The 18,758-nt window shown below is 35.8% G+C and overlaps 1 protein-coding gene across 1 annotated transcript; it reads right to left on the reverse strand.

The window, feature by feature from the left end:
- Positions 1–2,228: 2,228 nt before the first annotated feature.
- On the reverse strand, positions 2,229–16,911 carry LOC127435801 (HMG box-containing protein 1-like). The gene is made up of 11 exons (XM_051689513.1): positions 16,868–16,911; positions 13,562–13,742; positions 11,524–11,722; positions 11,317–11,440; positions 7,689–7,800; positions 7,403–7,518; positions 7,140–7,296; positions 6,868–7,012; positions 5,863–6,150; positions 3,862–4,003; positions 2,229–3,258 (listed from the first exon to the last, which is right to left on the reverse strand). The coding sequence occupies exons 1-11, from the start codon at positions 16,880–16,882 to the stop codon at positions 3,241–3,243; spliced, it is 1,497 nt and encodes a 498-aa protein (XP_051545473.1). The 5' UTR covers positions 16,883–16,911; the 3' UTR covers positions 2,229–3,240.
- Positions 16,912–18,758: the final 1,847 nt, after the last annotated feature.

Raw genomic sequence — 18,758 nt, forward strand, 5'->3', positions numbered from 1 at the left:
CCTCATCTCTCTAATCCAGTTCATTTTGTTCATTCAACTAAAGCTAACACAGATTTTTATATCGCATCACGTCATTATCTTCTAATAAATGCAGCTGAATGGCGGGACATCAATTTCAAAAATGTACTATGGCACTTTGGCCATGTAAGATGGTCATACTTGAGTAGTACCCTCAAAGCAGTTCCCAGCAGGGCGCAAACAACGCAAATGTCATAGGGTTGATTCCCAGGGAAATGTAAATCTTGAATGTTCTGTAAATGGCTTTGAATAAAAAATAAAAAAAAGGTGCCTTTGGCCTCTACCAAATGTATGGAGTAAATAGGTATTGCCATGTGATACCATCACTGTACTTTTTTGTAAGGGATTTCAAATGCATCATTTGAAATGTTACTGACAATTGGGCTGCTTTCGTCTTTTTCAAATAAGCCCAAATCCACATTTATTTATATATATATATATATATATATGTGTGTGTGTACGTTAATCATGATAAATAATCCCAACCAGTTTTTAGGATGTGCTAAATTGCAGTCCAAGGGCTACATGCTACAAATAAATCACTTTTTAACAGGTTTGTGTAAACCTGTACACACTAATGTTTGAGTGCCCTCTGATGGTACATCAAGAAACTTCTCATTAAAAAATTCATGCCCTTTTAATCCCCGTCAGATTAGCATATTCACATTTAAAGGTGCACTCAGCAACTTTTTTGGTAGTGTCATCTTGGATTTACAGTGACACCTAGCCATGTGGATGCAGCATCATTCAAAATCAAGTTTTTTAGTTACAGATGCCTTAGTAGACATTCATTATTCACAATCAGCCATCGTTAATTTAACCCAAGAGTAAAAGTGTCCAATAACAGGACGGTTATTGGGATTAGGCTAGTAGTATTCGGCTGGTCTTGTGATTCTAAAATGGCAGCCCTCAGTAAGGAGACCCTCTCCGTGTAGAATAAAACAGCTTTTATTGAAGTTACTGATATGACTGGAGTCCTCATATCATGTGAGTGGTCATGATTTTATACATGTTTCAAAGTTACAATTCATTTCTTTAGGAGTTAAACTTTTTTTAATAAGGTAAAAATGACTGAGCGCCCCTTTAAGTAGCTTTATCTGACCATTTCAAACCTGTAATATCAGATAAGATAACCATATAGGAGGATTTATGTGAGGAATTAGAATATGACATATTCAGTACTGCATTTGAAGGTAGTGCCCCTGATTTTTGGCCATGTTACTCAATTTACTTGAGTTTTGCTGCGTGGTGATTTAGCTTTACTACTACAAAGGAAAAGATTCAATTAGAAACTTCAAAGCAAATTAATCTGAATAGAAGAGTTGAGGATCTTCTGATATACAAAGGTGTGCAACAACTGAGAGTTCATTAATGCTGTTTTAATGACCATTTGTTTTGATGTCTCAAGAGTCAGTCGCCACTGAGATTTGAGTGCTATGATACTTCTTAAAATGCAGATCACTAATTAATCATTTAAGATCTCAATGTGTACATTTTATCTATTAATATCTGCTTAGGTTGTAATGCTGTTTGAACACTTTACCTGTAAATCAAATCAGCATGAAATCTTACACTTAAATGGAGTATTTCTGGATCAAAACTAATGTAAAAATAAATTGCGTTTACAGTAATGCACTACTAATGGAAGTCCATGGGGGCAAGGTGTTCTGAAGAGTTTAAGGCAGAGATATACATCTTGTATTTTTGTTTTAGCACCGATATCAATTATTCCATACAAAAATGTTCGTTATTTGAGCTGTAAAGTTGTCTATATCATTCTAGGCTTTTTTAAAAAGACTAGATGGTAGTCCTTTTCTGGTATCCTTGCGCTTACAGAGTCAAACCAGGTTTACGCGGCTTTACATGGTCATGACAGGAGTTGAACAATTCGATAAAACTTTGCACAGACATTGTTAGTAAGCAATTTTGTCACACTAGTCTCATTTTAACATGCGTTTAATGTTTACATTGTGTGGCTATACTTTCGAACTAGTGTGTATTTTCACATTTATTCGAGTGCAATGCCTTGCCCCATAGACTTCCATTGTAAATGCATTAGCGTAGTCATGATTTTTGTTTGTTTTTATAAACTGAGGGGCAAGTTGAAAACATTTTCTAAGGTGAAAGACAGCATGTTAAACTTGTATTGAACCCAGAACAATCATTTAACCCATACTGCATTAAAGCAAAACAAAGAAACGGTGCAAACGTTTAGGATAGCAGGTTTAAAATTTTATTTATAATATGATACAAGAATAGTTTGTGCAAGAAATGGATGGGAACGTGGACCTGTACAATATTAACAAAAAATGTAATTTTCAATGCAATCTAATGGCAAACCCGCAAAACGCATCACTGAGTTTGGCCGTGATTGTGTCAAAGGATACATCCTATCATGATATATATATTTTTTACACAACATTTCAGCTTGTATACATTTATTGGTTGTATCAGGGTATAAATGAATATAAAGTGCAAAAACAATAACACTTAAAGTGAAGGCATGGCCCTGAAGTGCTGTATGTGACAGATGTGTGCGCCACTGTACACGTGTGTACTCACATGTGTGACTATCCATGTACAATATGGCAATATGGATAGACGTCTAAACACACACACACACACTGGTATGCAGACACACACAGTGAATATGGCCTAGGCTGGACTGGTGTCATATTAAATTCAACAGCATTCGTCATTTGCAATACATTTCAGTCTGTGCAGTAAGTTGAGTTATACAAATATAATTAACATGAACAGCTGAAAAAACAAGCTAACGTCTAAATTTCCCCTTTTTACATTTAAAAATAGACATTATTTGTATATATCGCTCCTTCTGCCTCAGTAAAATAGCACCACAGGGTTGCACCTTTCAAGCGTAAAAATACGAAAATACCTGAAAGTAGAACTGAGCGTTGTCTGACTTTGGAAGAATAAGGCATTCTCGAGATTGTTTAAGGATTAGAAAAATACATAAGCACTGTTAGTTGAATAGATTACATTTTTTTATATAGAACATATATGATTTACCTTCCGTTTTGTATATTTTTAATGTTTACTTTTCGTACGTATTCTTCTCACAAAGTTTTATCGCAAAGACTAATTTTTTTTCTATAGCAAGTACGTATAGCATCACAGTTGCGGTTGATCACTCTTTCGAGAGAATGTGTATTGGCATCCGTCTCCTGCTGTCCAGTTCATGTTTTTGGGATGACCCTCAGGCTAGTTCTGCTGAGAGCCCTGGTGAAACAGGGAGGAAAGCGTTTTAATGATTAGTTTTAAATTGATTACAAACAGTATAAAAAACTTCAAATAACAATAGTTCGTGTAATAAAGACACGGTAAGTCAATTTTTTTTATTTAAAAAATGTATTCACAATGTTAACAGTAATCATGTGAATCTCAAGAAACCTGTCAATGTCATGATCCTATTTTGCACCAAAATCAAAAGAAAAAATTACGAAATTATACTTTTCTTACAGAAAATGAATTACGATTTTTTACCTCCCAATTCTCATTAACGTAACGCAAAAGAAGGTATATTAATTAAACTGTAAAGTATTTATATATCATAGTAGCAGTACTCCCTTGGTACTCCCTTTCATTTTCACTGATGTTAATTAAAAAATAAAATAAAACTGTTACGGTAATGATAATCATAATTGAAAACTGTCCTGAAAAATAATGTCAATTAAGTTTAAATGAAGGCTTTATTTACTTTCGGCAAAATATACTATCTTATTATTTTTTTTTTTGCATTGATTTGGGGTTAAATATGACCAGGACATTTTCTTGTCAAGTTTCGCAAAAATCAACCTATCATGCTTATTCAGTGTGGCTAACCGAGTTAGTTCTCTTGCGTTTCCAGCAATCAGGGTTAAGTCGTTTCTGCTCCTCGGCTAGAGCTTTCGCCTCCATGGTGTACATTCTCCTCTCCTCGTTCTTCATCTTCTTCCATTTATCGCCCAGAATCACGCTGATGGCTCTGCAGAGAGATGATAAAACAAATCCACATTTACTACGGACTTGCGCGTAAACGCTTTTAAGTCAAAACTGGGTCTGTTACACAACTTTCCCAGGCCAAATAAGTAAATTTTTCCCATTTGAAGTTTGTGAAAATATTAAGTGTAAAACGTTATTTTGCAAGCCTAACTTTGTGTTTAGATTTAAAGCTGGTTTATACTTGAAGCATCCGCACAAGCGCAAGGTTTGTATGCAGAAAGTGACGTCATTGCGGCAGTCGTGCACATGCAAATTTTTGTAACTTTGGCCAGAAACGTTACTGTGATGGTAACAAACGTTACCTTCAAAAGTTTGTATCAAAAAAATGGATATCTTATTATTGTGCTGTCAGTCAATTCAAATATTTAATCACGATTAATCGCATGAATTTTTATAATCACGATTAATTGCAAAAAACATTTATAGTTAATCGTGATTAAAATGTCTTTATAGTTAATCGTGATTAAAATGTTTTTATAGTTAATTGTGATTAACTGCATGATTTTCCATAGTAAATTGCGAATAATCGCATGTTTTATAGTTAATCGCGATTAATCACAGATTTTACATAGTTAATCACAATTAATCGCAGATTTTGAAAGTGCTGAAAATGTACTATAGGCTATATACTTTTCCTGTTAAAATGCATTTATTTTCTTGTTAGGTGAGAGGTTGACTAAATGAAAGAACTAAATAAGCCCCATAGGTTTAGGATTCGTTAAATCTAATGTGAAAATTGGAAAACACATTAAATATTAGGCATAAAACATAAATTTTGTAAGCCTAACTTGTGTTTAGATTTAAACCTGGTTTATACTTGAAGCATCCGCACAAGCACGAGGTTCGTGTGCAGAAAGTGACATCATCATGGCAGTTGTGCACATGTAAATTCTTGTAACTTTGGCCAGAAACGTTACTGTGACGGTAACAAACCTCAGTACTCAAGGGGGCGATAGAGTTACCTTCAAAAGTTTGTGTCATAAAACCGAATGTCTTATTATTAGTGCTGTCAGTAGATTCAAATATTTAATCACGATTAATAGCACAATTTTTTATAGTTAATCGCAATTAATTTAAAAAAAAAAGAATCGCGATTAATCGCATTTTTTAAATAGTTAATCACAATTAATCGCAGATTTTGAAAGTGCTGAAAATTGACTCTTATAGGCTATATACTTTTCCTGTTAAATGCATTTATTTACTTTTTAGGTGAGAGGCTGACTACAGTAAATAAGTCCGCATAGGTTTGGAATTCGTAGAATCTAATGGAAAATGCGTTAATCACGTAAAAAAAACAATTAACGCGTTAAACATTTCAAATTAATCGCATGCGTTAACGCGTTAATTTGACAGCTGGAGTTATTATTGTGTAAGTTGCTATAAATATATTGACTAACTTTCTTGCTCAGCAATAATATCTTTTTAACTGTTTCTCCATCATGACAGTAGTTGACTTGAGCTGAAAACTTACCGTAGAAGCGGAGAGTTCACACTAATGTCCGCTATAGCGCCCCTTGTGGCAACGTTGGGAATGCAACATGTACTTGAGTCATGTTACAAATTGCGGTCTGACACATTTGGAACACGATGCACAGAATCGAGCTTGCGTAGCTAAAAGCGTCTCCGTTCACATACTTGCGTAGTAACTTATTAACCCAAGAACAGTCATTGGTTTTCTCTTCTTCATGTCAATATTGATGTTTGATTAATATAGTAGGTGACTCCCTAATTAGTCATTTACATTTTTGGAACCTAAAGTTCTTCGGAGAATGAAACCGGTAAATTCCATTTTCTCTCTATGGCCTCAATTAACATTTGTTAATTAATGGCACATCCACACACCTGTTGTCCTTGCCAGGGTACATTTGCGTGTATTCCACTCTGTATTTCTTGGCAAATAGCATGAAGGCATTCATTGGCCGCTTGCACTTTGTGGGCGTGGCTCCAGAGCTCCCTGATGCGTGGCTGCGCTGTGATTTGCTGCTGGGGGAGTGGTGGGAGGAGCCACAGGCCTCAAGTTTGTCACAGTCGGGACTCACAGCGCCCCCGCTGGACTGGGAGGCCCGGCGCTGGCGTGCCATACTGCTCAAAACATACACGGCGGACGAGTCCAGAGGAGTGAAGTCATAACTGTGTGTGGGGCGAGAAAACAGGCAAGACATTAAACACGAATTTTAAACACAATGTACAGCATGTACAGTTTAAACAAACAGTATATTTTATTTATGATTCTATTTTACTTGTCTGACATAGTTATGTTCATCCTTATATGTCAGAAATTATATTTCTCTATGTAACAAGCAAATACACAAATTTTGCACAAATTCACAAAGATCAATCAACAAATAGGTGAATCTTATGAAACATGTCAAGATAATGCCTGAGTCACAATTTCACCCCAAGATCAAAAGAAAAAAAAAAATATTAATAAATGATATTTCAATAAAGCCTGTTTTTAGTTCTTAAAATTGCAAAAATATTCTCCTCATTACTTTAATGTTAAGAAAATAATTCATGATTTAAATTTGCATATCATGCTAGTATTTGTTGAACTACCTTTAATTTATAATCATTTAAATAAAGCATCATGATATTCGAGTATTTTTCTATTTCTAGTATTTTTATAATGAGAAAAACTAACAAAAATTAAACATAAAATGTCCAGATGCATAACGTTAATGAGAATTTTGGGGGAAATGTGCTTAATTGTCATTAAAATAATGTCGCAATGCAAAAAAATCATTATGGTCCTAAAAACAGGCTCCGTTTTTCCATTTGATTTTGATGTGAAATGTGAGCCGGACATGATTTTGTGAGACTGACACATAAATTTAAATTGGTTCGTACCTTCTAAAAGTGTCAAAAACTACTGAATCGTCACAGTTGATGGCGTCACGGTGTCCCGGCGGAAGACACAAGTCTCCAACCTGCACGTCATAGCAGGGAATACCATGCTGCACAACGGTAAGGCTCGGATAAAAGGAAGACCACCCTAAAACACACATACATACAGTCTACATTCATAGAGACCCTTGTTTTGTACCATTTTTTGTAATGTTAGTTATGCATATATTATTGAATTTTTGTTTACACTACATAAAAAAAGCTGCAGTATTTACCTTTATTTTTCACAAAAAATGGATGGTCCAAACGGCACTCAGCAGTCAGAAGCCCTGCTTCAGTGGAACCAGGGTCAAAGGTTAATTTCAGGACAGACTGACCGAAAGACACAGTCTCCTCAAAGGCCATGAGCTTTAGACCCTCTGAGCCGAAACTCTTAGAAACAAACAAAAACTTTTGATTCGATATACGTTGATACTTGCCGTGTTCCTTCATAGCTGTGCTACTGTCTCTCATATCAAGCTCATGTGTACAATGATACCTTTTTTGGGTTTGCCTGGGTTCCTCCCTCGTCATCAGAATCTTCATCAGAATCCAGCACATCTTCTGCATCCTGCCACTCCACGTTCACACCTTTATGGAAGCGTAGACGCGTTCCTGAAAAAATAAAACATATTCATAATTTTTAGTGTCACCATTCACCTTCATTGTATTGAGCAAAGACGCAATGAAAGTGAATGGTGACTGAGGCTATTATTTAGTAAACGTGACTAAAAGTCCTCCAGGCAGAGGGTGTGAACACCAAATTTGTATGCTTGTGTCTTTACCTTTCAGAAAACAGTGCCAGGCAGTTGAGGGCCAGGAATGAGACCATCCAAGATCATCATCATCGGATAGAGAGGACATACAGAAAATTCCTGATTCCGACTCACTGCTAGCCTGTAACATGCACACATATCTCACTGAGAGATACTTGAAGAAAGCTGTATTTCACTCTAAAATCAAAGGAAATAATATTTTCATTTAAGAAAATGAATCCTGGGGCCAGAGTAGCTCAGTGGTAAAGACGCTGACTACCACCCCTGGAGTCGCGAGTTCGAATCCAGGACGTGCTGAGTGACTCCAGCCAGGTCTCCTAAGCAACCAAATTGGCCGGTTGTTAGGGAGGGTAGAGTCACATGGGGTAATCTCCTCGTGGTCACTATAATGTGGTTCGTTCTCAGTGTGGTGCGTGGTGAGTTGTGCATGAATGCCACGGAGAATAGCGTGAGCCTCCACACGCGCTATATCTCTGTGGTAACGCGCTCAACAAGCCACGTGATAAGATGCGCGGGTTGATGGTTTCAGACGCGGAGGCAACTGAGATTCGTCCTCCGCCACCCGGATTGAGGCGAGTCACTACGCCACCACGAGGACTGGGAATTGGGCATTCCAAATTGGGAATTTTTTTTTTTTACATTTTATAACAATTAAAGTAATGTTCTAGGTTCAATACAAGTTGAGCTCAATCAACAGTATTTGTGGCATAATGTTGATTGTCAAAACACAAAATAAAAGCACTTTTACAGTAAGGCAGTTACAATGGAAGTGAATGGGACCAGCCCAAAAACATTAAAATACAATACAATATTGTAATACAATACAAAAACATTTACATTTACAATTACATTTGTGCATTTGGCAGACACTTTTATCCAAAGCGACTTACAGTGCACTTATTACAGGGACAATCCCCCTGGAACAACCTGGAGTTAAGTGCCTTGCTCAAGGACACAATGGTGGTGGTGGCTGTGGGGATCGAACCAGCAACCTTCTGATTACAAGTTCAGTGCTTTAGCCCACTACGCCACTCATAAACAATATACATGTTATATCTAATACCAGGCTTATAGGTTTTTTTTATGTCATGACAACAAAGTTGTAATATTAATTTTACACAGATAAAGTTAGCAAGCGATTTTATCACGCTACAATCATAATAACATGTATATCCTTTACATCTTGTGTCTATACTTTTAAAACAGAGTGTATTTTAATGTTTTTGGGCTGGCCCCATTCACTTCCATTGCAACTGCCTTACTGACATTATTATACAATTAATGTCTTCCATTTTTTTTTTTTGAAATAAAAAAAAAAAATATCTATATATATATTTTTATTTAGCAATTATTTGCCTTGGTAAATTATTCAGTAAAACAGGTTTTTTTTCCGTTATAAAAAAATGCATTATGCATTCGGAAAATTACATTTTAGAAAAATGAATACTGACTTTGTAAATTCGATTTTCCAATTTTTTGTAAATCATCTGTAGGTTGTTATTTCCTGTAATGTGCACGGACGTTTGCGTAAAGGCTAACGAATATTGACACTTTTAACCTACTTTATGTGCTGCTGTTCCTGTGGGGATCATAGATGCTGGATCTTGGTTTTATATGGGGACGTGGGGAAAGGTAATAATTACCAGAGTTTCTCCCTGATTTGAACCCCATGCGAATTGGTCATACCAGTAATGTTTATGGACCGCACGTTCCTGCCCCGATAAAGATTATAGCTATGATGGCTATTTTAGCTTCTATAAAACGCCCGGTACAAATATCCTCTGGTTATCATCCCGTGCAAACTGACATGCCGATAAAAAGCCAGTGAAACTGTTCAACCTGTGAACCCTTTAACTTTCCTTGTTCCTCAAGTTATTCAAGTGTCTGAAGTGGATGCTGGCCAAGAGAAGACACCAGAAATTGTAAAACATGCTTCACTTCAGATGAACTGCAGATAACGCTGGCTGTTGCGTTTGGACTGATGCATGTTTTTCTCAAGCATTTTATGCTGTTGAGTGTTTATTTAGCCATGAATTATTTTTTTTCGGTTAAGAAAATGAGAAAAGTAGCCACACAAGCACGTAATATTGTGATTTGCCTCCCGCGTTCCAGAACATATTTTGCAGAAGGACAAATATAATGTGAATGGATTGTCCATATTTTTTATTCAAGAGTGTAATATAGTGTTTCAGGCTTGCTGATATCACCAGTTCTGTTGTATTTTGCCAGATATTCCAATCAATTTCTTCTAATAATCCCAGATACAGTATATGATCATGTTTAATATTTCCTGCATAATTAATCAGCACTGCCATAAATGTTCTGATAGGTCAGTTACGGTCTTTTCCGTCCCTTTACTGTATATCCCTTAAAATCATCATAATAACAATAGTTTTTCCACAAAATGCCATATTTACTATACTATTATTTATCATCTGAACAGTCCTCTTACCCCACATGTTATCTTTACTCCCCCTGCTGGTGACTTTTTTGGTGAGCGTTGATGAGAAGAGTTATTTTAATTAAAAACAAGAGTTTTTTTAGATTTTCGTTTTTCTTGTCTTCAATTTTAGTTTTGAGAAGGGAGAATGAGAAACAGAAAAAGGCTATAATTCAACTTTTTTTTGTTTTTAAATATCAATGTTGGGGCCTGGGTAGCTCAGCGAGTACTGACACTGACTAACACCCCTGGAGTCGCGAGTTCGAATCCCCGGGTGTGCTGAGTGACTCCAGCCAGGTCTCCTAAGCAACCAAATTGGCCCGGTTGCTAGGGAGGGTAGAGTCACATGGGGTAACCTCCTCGTGGTCGTGATTAGTGGTTCTCGCTCTCAATGGGGCGTGTGGTAAGTTGCGCATGGATCGCGGAGAGTAGCATGTGTCTCCACATGCTGTGAGTCTCCGCGGTGTCATGCACAATGAGCCACATGATAAGATGCGCAGATTGACGGTCTCAGAAGCAGAGGCAACTGAGACTTGTCCTCCGCCACACGGATTGAGGTGAGTAACCGCACCATCATGAGGACCTACTAAGTAGTGGGAATTGGGAAGAAAAGGGGATAAAGAAAATTTAATAAATTTGTATATGTTTGTTTTTTACTTTTTTGCAGAAAAGTTTTTTTTATTATTTCAAAACGGGAATTAAATGAATGGAAGATACACGGATTCTTAATGTAACCACGATTTTTGGTTTGTTTGCTTTTTTAGATAAAGGAGAGACGAGACGAGTCAATTTTTTTATTTTTGGAAATCAATATGGCGCAAATGCTAATAATTTATCTTAAATTGTATTGTACTGCTTTTCAGCACTCCCATATATTCTCATTAACATAATGTAAATCATGGTTGAATTTGTTGTATTGCCTTTAATTCATGTTGATTTAAATAAAATATTGGATTACAGTATTCTTTACTGTAATTACAGTAATGAGAATCACTATTGAAAATAATGGGATTTAAGATCAAAAGATCTCAAAAATGCATCATGGTTAAGAGAATATGGGTGGGAAATTAGATTAATTTTCGCGAAAATGTCATAATGCAAAAAATCTAAACTGTCCTAAAAATAGCAAAATAAGCAATGTTTATAGTACAACATTTACACCTTAGCATTAGCGATTGAAAAGAGCGGCGATCGTACCCTGGTGCGACGGCGCTCTCTCATATGGCTGCGGGCGGGGCTGGGGGCGCTGCTGGAAGACAGAGGGGGTCTCGCATAGGAATGTAAACTGCTACTGCTGGAGAAAATGTGGACTGGAGAAGACCTGCAGTGATGACACACACATCAGTATATCCAGTATAGAACAACTGACAGTAATTTACAGTATATATTCTAGCATTTTCTGACCGATTGTGTGGGCCGTTCTGGAGCAAGGGACTTTGGGGGCTTGTGGCGATGTTGGCCAGCTCCGTCAGCCAGTTTGTATGCTCTGATCTGGAGCTCCACCCCTCACCTGGCCCTTCCACATGTGACACGCCCGAGGCCACCTGGAACACGCCTGGCGTTGACTGGTCATCCTGTACCTCTTGTAGCTCGGGTAGGTCATCTTTTCATTAAAAAGGAAGAAAGGGAAATAAGCTATCATTTCAATTATAAGGGTCAATGATGTGACGCTAGTTTTTTTTTTTTCGGATCTATTAGGTTATTCAAAAATACATAAAAAATTCACACAAACAATTACTTGAATACATCTCTGAGTTCAAAGACTTCAAAGGGCTTAAAGTAAAAAATGTAATGTGGTGTAATCGTCCAAAAAAAAAAAAAAAATAATTAAAAGCTGAAATTCTTGGCATGAGTAGTGCAAAATAAACTTTTATTATTATTTATCCAAAAATATAAACAGTGAAACAAATTTGTTTTCAAATATTATTAATATTTATAACAGTAAAAATATTAATATTAGTAACCATTGTGTACACTGTCATTTTGTTGTCAAAAAAAAACTTTAGACACTCATTTTTGTTTTTACATTGTTATGAAAAGGCACATTTTGTTCAGGTCAACTGGAGTTACCCTAAGAAAACTTGACTCTGACTCAAAAATGTGTGAAATTTGTTAAAATAAATTGCTGGAAAACTTTTTAAAATGAACCCTTTAAGCTTGGATGGGCCCGCCAGAATTTTTTTTTTTTTTTTGTCAAAATAACTACAGTATTGACCAACACAATTTACATATGGTCACCACTAGATGGCGCCAAGTACATGACACATACTCGATGACTCAAATGGCACAGAATGAAACTCATTCTGTGAAATCTCATTATTAAAATCATGTCTGCATGCTATGCAAACCTTTAGTCATTGTTTTTGCATGTGTAATTAGTTCTTAAGTACAATTCTTATGTTTTATTTGTTTGGAGATGTTTTTGGACACTATGATAAATTATTTTTGTAATGCTATACCTTTTGATTGCTTTGTCGTATCAACACATTTTTTTCCTCAGCTACAGGTGACATGATTGGAAACAAAAGCGGTCTTTCCTGAGCCACTTTATTTACACTCAGAGATATATAATGTGATATAAGTTTTGTTTTATTTCTCCCCTTTTTCTCCCCAGTGTGGAATGCCCAATTCCCAGTGCTCTCTAAGTCCTCGTGGTGGAATAGTGACTCGCTTCAAACCGGGTGGCGGAGGATGAATCTCAATTGCCTCCGCGTCTGAGACTGTCAATCAGCGCATCTTATCACATGGCTTGTTGAGCGCGTTACCGCGGAGACACTGTGGAGGCTTCACGGCATTCTCCGCAGCATCCACGCTCAACTCACCACGTGCCCCACCGAGAGCGAGAACCACATTATAGCGACCACGAGGAGGTTACCCCATGTGACATGTGACTCTACCCTCCCTAACAACCGGGCCAATTTGGTTGCTTAGGAGACCTGGCTGGAGTCACTCAGCACGCCCTGGATTCGAACTCATGACTCCAGGGGTGGTAGTCAGTCAAATACGTTTTTTAAAAACTTTTCTTAGGCTGTGAGTCTGAAAATATATCAATCTATAGCATTAAAAACCACATGACATTTTTAATGTCATTAAATACATTTTTTGTAGAAAATGTTTTTCCAAAAATTACTCAACCAAACTGGATGCGAAGATTACATTTCTATGAACTTGACACGTGTTTTAAACTAGATATTAAAAGATTTCTTAGTTTTATCAACTAATACAGGACATTATATATATAATAGGATAGATGTTATTTGTCAATGACCCATAATTAGATATTTGCAGCTCTTGAAACTAGTGATTATATCAGCTGTTTCGAGACTATTACTATCATTGGCCAAAAACTGTATCTGCCTGGCCAGGTACCAGTGGCCCCCTCAATTCGAACACTGTTTTTAATAACAAAACTGTTGCGAAACATGTGAAATAGTGTAATTACCGTACTCCATGTGGCTTTCGTTAGAAGGGTATCCAGGTGAGGATGGCAGGTGCTCGTTGCACTTGAGCAGGTCAAAGGCCTCATCCATACCTGAGCTCTGTGTCTGAACTTCCTGAACTCTCTGAGGGACTGACTGTGTTTTCACTTCCCACACCATATTATGACATATCAGCTGGCCAGGCTGCAAATGCATGAGAACTCGTTAAAGTGAAAGTGAAATCAGTAGGTAGGTTCCAATCCAGCTAATTCATTCAGGCTTCTACTTGCGTTTTCATGTTTTTTTGTGGGACTGTGTGTTTGGTGAGGGTCATAGTTGTGGTGATATTGATAACAGTATGGACACACCTACTTATTCTTTATTTTCAACATTTCCCATATTATAGAACAGTAACATCATCAAAACTATGAAATAACATGTTAGTATTGGAATAATGTAATGACCAAAAATGATAAATCAAAACAATCTTATATTTGAGCTTTATATATAAAAATGTTAGGTTTGTAAAGAAATTCATACTATATCTGTCTACAAAACTTATTTCAAGCATTCCAGCATAAGCCGTAAGATCAAAAGGTTTTCAAAGATACACTCAGTAATTTTTTAAAACAGGATTAATTTAATCTATGAATGAAAGTGTCCAATAACAGGGCAGTTACTGAGATTAAGGGAATAGTATTCAGCTGGTCATGTGATGCTAACATGGCTGCCCCCATGAGGTGCCCCTGCTCCATGTAGAATAAAAGACCTCTTATAAGGTTACTGATATGACTGAACTCTTCATCTCACATGAGTGGTCATGATTTTATACATACATTTCAAAATTACTATTCATTTCTTCAGAAATAAAACTTTTTAAATGAGGAAAAAAATTAGTGAGTGCACATTTAAGATCAAGAGAAATGTAAATTCAGCCAAGTCCAAACATTTGAATGGAAGAATATTGTGTATCTGTATCTATAATAATATTATATACATACACACACACACACACATATATATATATATATATATATAGTAGTTTGCATTTGAATGAATGACTATAGGACAACAAAATACACGCTGGGACAACACAATCTGTTCTGCTGGGTGTTGTGCAACATGTTCTTGGCAGCTGTTTGATCACATTTAGCACTCTTAACCATTGTGTGACCTTCAGGACATTTTTGTCTTTTTAATTTCTTTTTTTTTATGTTTAGGGTGTTAATGCCAACAGCATACATTTTTGCCAAAGGTGTGTATTTTTGGAGGAATTTTGATATTTCAACCTCAGTTCCTATAATACATCTATAATACACTGTGTACACAAAATAGGTACACTCAGGACCTTCAGGACAAAAAATGTCCCCATTGAAACCAATTAAAACTGCAATATTTGATCCCAGTGTCATTAAAACATAAAATCATGAATTCTATGATATTATGTTTTCATTCCAGAGTCCTGGCTTCAAAATGTAATTTTTTTATATTTTCCACCAGATGGCGCCATTTTTCTCATATTTAGCCTATGGAGCAAATACATACTTTTTCCCTATTTTCTGTTTGCTGTATTATAGAGCACTGCAGGACAACTGAATAAATGATGCAGCTAAAATTGTGTGGGTGTGTAGGTATGGATGTCAGAGTGTATTTTGTATGTGTGTGTGTGTGTGTGTGTGTGTGTGTGTGTGTGTGTGTGTGTAAAAAACAACAGTGGCATGATGTAAACAATCGGGCATTTAAAGGGTCAAAATCCTGAAAATGAATGAATATTTGGTAGTTATGATCAGGACTGATTTTGGTTAAAAAAATCAACTCACTGAAAGTGGAAAATAATTTTACTATATAATATTTATATGGCAGTTTTTTGACGTGGACATTTTTGTCCTCTAAGGTCCAGAGTTTATTTTTTTAATCAGACACTGCACAAAAAATAATAATGCATCAAAAATCAATGTTGTTGCTAATCATTGACATATCCCAGACTGTGATAATCGGGAAAAAATTTCCCCTTAGCATTTAGTATATGGAAAATAATAAATTGTGTGTGTGTGTTTGTTTTGTTTTTGTTTTTTCATAAAAAACAACAGTGGCATTATGTAAACAAACATTTACAGGGTTAATTCCTGAAAATGAATGAATATTTGGTAGTTATGATCAGGACTGATGTTGGTTAAAAAATTAACTCATTGAAAGTGGAAAATAATATTAATATATAATATTATTATGGCAGTGTTTTTTTGGCGCGGACATTTTTGTCCTCTAAGGACCTCTTAGGGTTAAAAAAAAAAAAAAAAAAAAAACTAAAATATTCACTGTACACTTTTATTCACTAAAACAGCGGATTCTGCCGTAATAAATCCTCGTTTTGTTTTGCGAAATCTGCGGCCCTGTTTTATACAATCACGTGACCTGCATTACACGCAAGGCTTGTTTATAAACTTTCAGAGACTTCGCGCATGCGCAGCGGAGCTCATTCATTCATAACTGCGTAACAACAGGGGGTCAATAACAGCGTTAGAATGCGCCAGAAAATTCACCAAAGCTATCGATAGTTACAGTTGGTAGTCTATTCGACCACGTTGATCGACGACGAGTCCGAATATAACAGTGAAAAGCTTTATTTTAAGGACTCTTTGCTGGCTCGACTCTTTCTGTTTTCAACACAGGAAGGAAAATAAGCTGTTTTCGTGTGTATTCGCGCAAAACAAGCAGTTTTTATGGGGACCACTTAGATGTTTTGGTTTAGATTTGATATTTTATCGCAATGAATGAAGCAATCCCCTCAATACATGCAGACTATCAAGAACATGAAGCTCTTTGTTCGAAAAACATCCCAAAAACTAATTAACATCGGCGAGATTCAATAAAAACAAATCATATACGCGCCATCCAGCACTCATATATTTGATAGATGTCAATATAATGGAAATAAACGCTTAAAACTGATCTTAAATGTGGCCAGTGCGAGCTGTAAACAAAAGAATGTCAACAAGTTGAGACACGGTACATCGAGTCCTTCTTTTCACCCCATTGCAATGAATGGAGATCCTTATTTCGTTTGGATTTTAATAGAAAAGCACAGCTTGATGTGTATTAACTGCTGTCGCTATGGTGAAATTGAGAATTACTTAACCACAAGCAAAACAACGTCAAATAGATTTAAAAAAATTATAATAAAGTTGTCATTTTTAATCGAAATAATGAATGACAACCTTTTTGCTCCCCGCAGAAGCATTTGTCGCGGTCTGAAATAGTCACGCAAAATAAAGTTATCTGACATTACTGTTTCGTTTCTTTGTAATATTCCAGCAACTTTTTTTACTTACCAAACCTGACGCCATTACAGAGTATCTCTGGCATTCTCCGAGAAGGCGGGACTGATTACTTTTAGATCTGGCCTCCCATTGGTGGAGACTCACGTCAGTATTGCGGGCTCGAAGCGCGATTGGATAGTTTCTTGGACACTGGTAGACATGGATGGGTTTGTTATTTTGGTTGTGATTGGTCAGTTCAGCATGTCCGTTACATCAACCATGAATTCTATTGGTTGTTAAAGCATGTTCTTTGTGAAAGTCCCTCCCTCTTTGTTAAATAGAGCTGTTTGATTTTTATTTGACGCATTGTAAACAAACATAAAATGACATTCTTCTCGACATTTCTCTAATATTAACTGCTCACTTGAAGTGAACTGGCGTTTAGCATAAATGCAGGTTAAGGACCAAATTATGTTATTGATAATATCGGCATTATGGAAATTCACATTCAAATGAGGAAGTTCCAGGTTTTAATGCCGTTTCTATGAGAATGTTGCTTAGTATGGCTTGTAAGGTCTTAAGCAGTGTTGGGTGAGTTACTCTAAAAAAGTACTTAATTACTAACTACTAATTACATCTACATTGTAATTAGATTACTGTACTGTACTAATTACTCTGTCTGAAAAGTAACTGCATTACTTATTACTAATTACTTTCTAAAACCCTGATCAACCTCGACCAGATGAAAAATACAAGGATAGACATGAAACTGTTTTTTTAATTCTTTCAAATAAATCATATAAAATCAAATAAATTATTCATGAACCGGCCAAAGAATTTAAGGGGGCGGCGTTAAATTAGAAAACATATATTTTAATATTAGACGTTAAATTTAGATTTTAAATTCACTATTGATTTATAGAGAATTGTTCTATAGTCTACACAGTATTTCTCGTGATTATATCATCAGTAACTGTAATTAAATTACTGAAAAATTAAGAGTAATCCCTTACTTTACTTTTTGGAATGAAAAAGTAACTTAATTACTTAGTAATGCATTACACCCAACACTGACCATAACATGCATGATTTGTGCACATATATCGTTATCAAGCGAAAATAAATAATTCATAACATTGCAAAAAAGTCATTGTTATTTAAATACAAAATTGTTCTTTATTTGAATGGAAAGTCAAATATAACTGAGTGTATAATACTGGGCTCTCTTGCACTGAGAGACTGTAGACCTTTGATTCATTTTTCAGGACATAAAAAGCATTAGTGACTTATCTCAAATAGGCAGCAGAAATTCACACAATAAATGAACATTGTTTGGAAATTAAAAGTCTTTTTTTGAGAGAACATGGTGGTGTAATGTTACATCAACAGATACGGTATAGGGACTCACTACAGGTTAGTTAACAAGCAACAAACCTGTTAGGATCAACATGGGAAGAGTTGATAAAGTCGTTAATATTAGAGGTAGACAGTAATGAATAATCTTCAGTCGTTATAGGAAGAAATGGATATTACTACTAGTAAATGCTTGTGACTTGCTGTTGAAGCAAAAAAACATCCAATCAACAAGGAGGAGAAACTTCTCAGAAAATAGCAGAGAAAGACATTGTCCAAATATCGCAGAAATAAAGAATAAAGTTCAATAAAAACAAAAAATTAAAAAATATGCACAAGAATAGAGAAGAATCATTCAGATTCTTTCTGCAGATAAATAAAATGCTTTTTAAGTTTTTGAGTTTGGCTTTTAGAAAACATGTGAACATATTGTTTGTGCATGTCAAATATTTCCGAATTCTGTGTGAAATACTTTAGTTAAACACACACACACAAAACAATCTCAATTTTGAAAGATGCATCAATCAGTCAACTCATATAAATGTGCTACACCATTTAAAAAAGTAAACACACAATGTCTATATTGTCTATATTCATAAGTAACAGTAAG

Source organism: Myxocyprinus asiaticus, chromosome 46 (assembly GCF_019703515.2).
Source record: "Myxocyprinus asiaticus isolate MX2 ecotype Aquarium Trade chromosome 46, UBuf_Myxa_2, whole genome shotgun sequence".
Classification (NCBI taxonomy): domain Eukaryota; kingdom Metazoa; phylum Chordata; class Actinopteri; order Cypriniformes; family Catostomidae; genus Myxocyprinus; species Myxocyprinus asiaticus.

Bases quoted from the DNA above. Each gene is read 5' to 3' on its own strand.
- LOC127435801 (XM_051689513.1), bottom strand. The intron at 7,013-7,139 runs GTAAATACTGCA...TGTGTGTTTTAG, and splicing joins ATTTTTTGTGAAAAATAAAG to GGTGGTCTTCCTTTTATCCG. The intron at 4,004-5,862 runs GTGTGTGGATGT...ATCTCTCTGCAG, and splicing joins TACCCTGGCAAGGACAACAG to AGCCATCAGCGTGATTCTGG.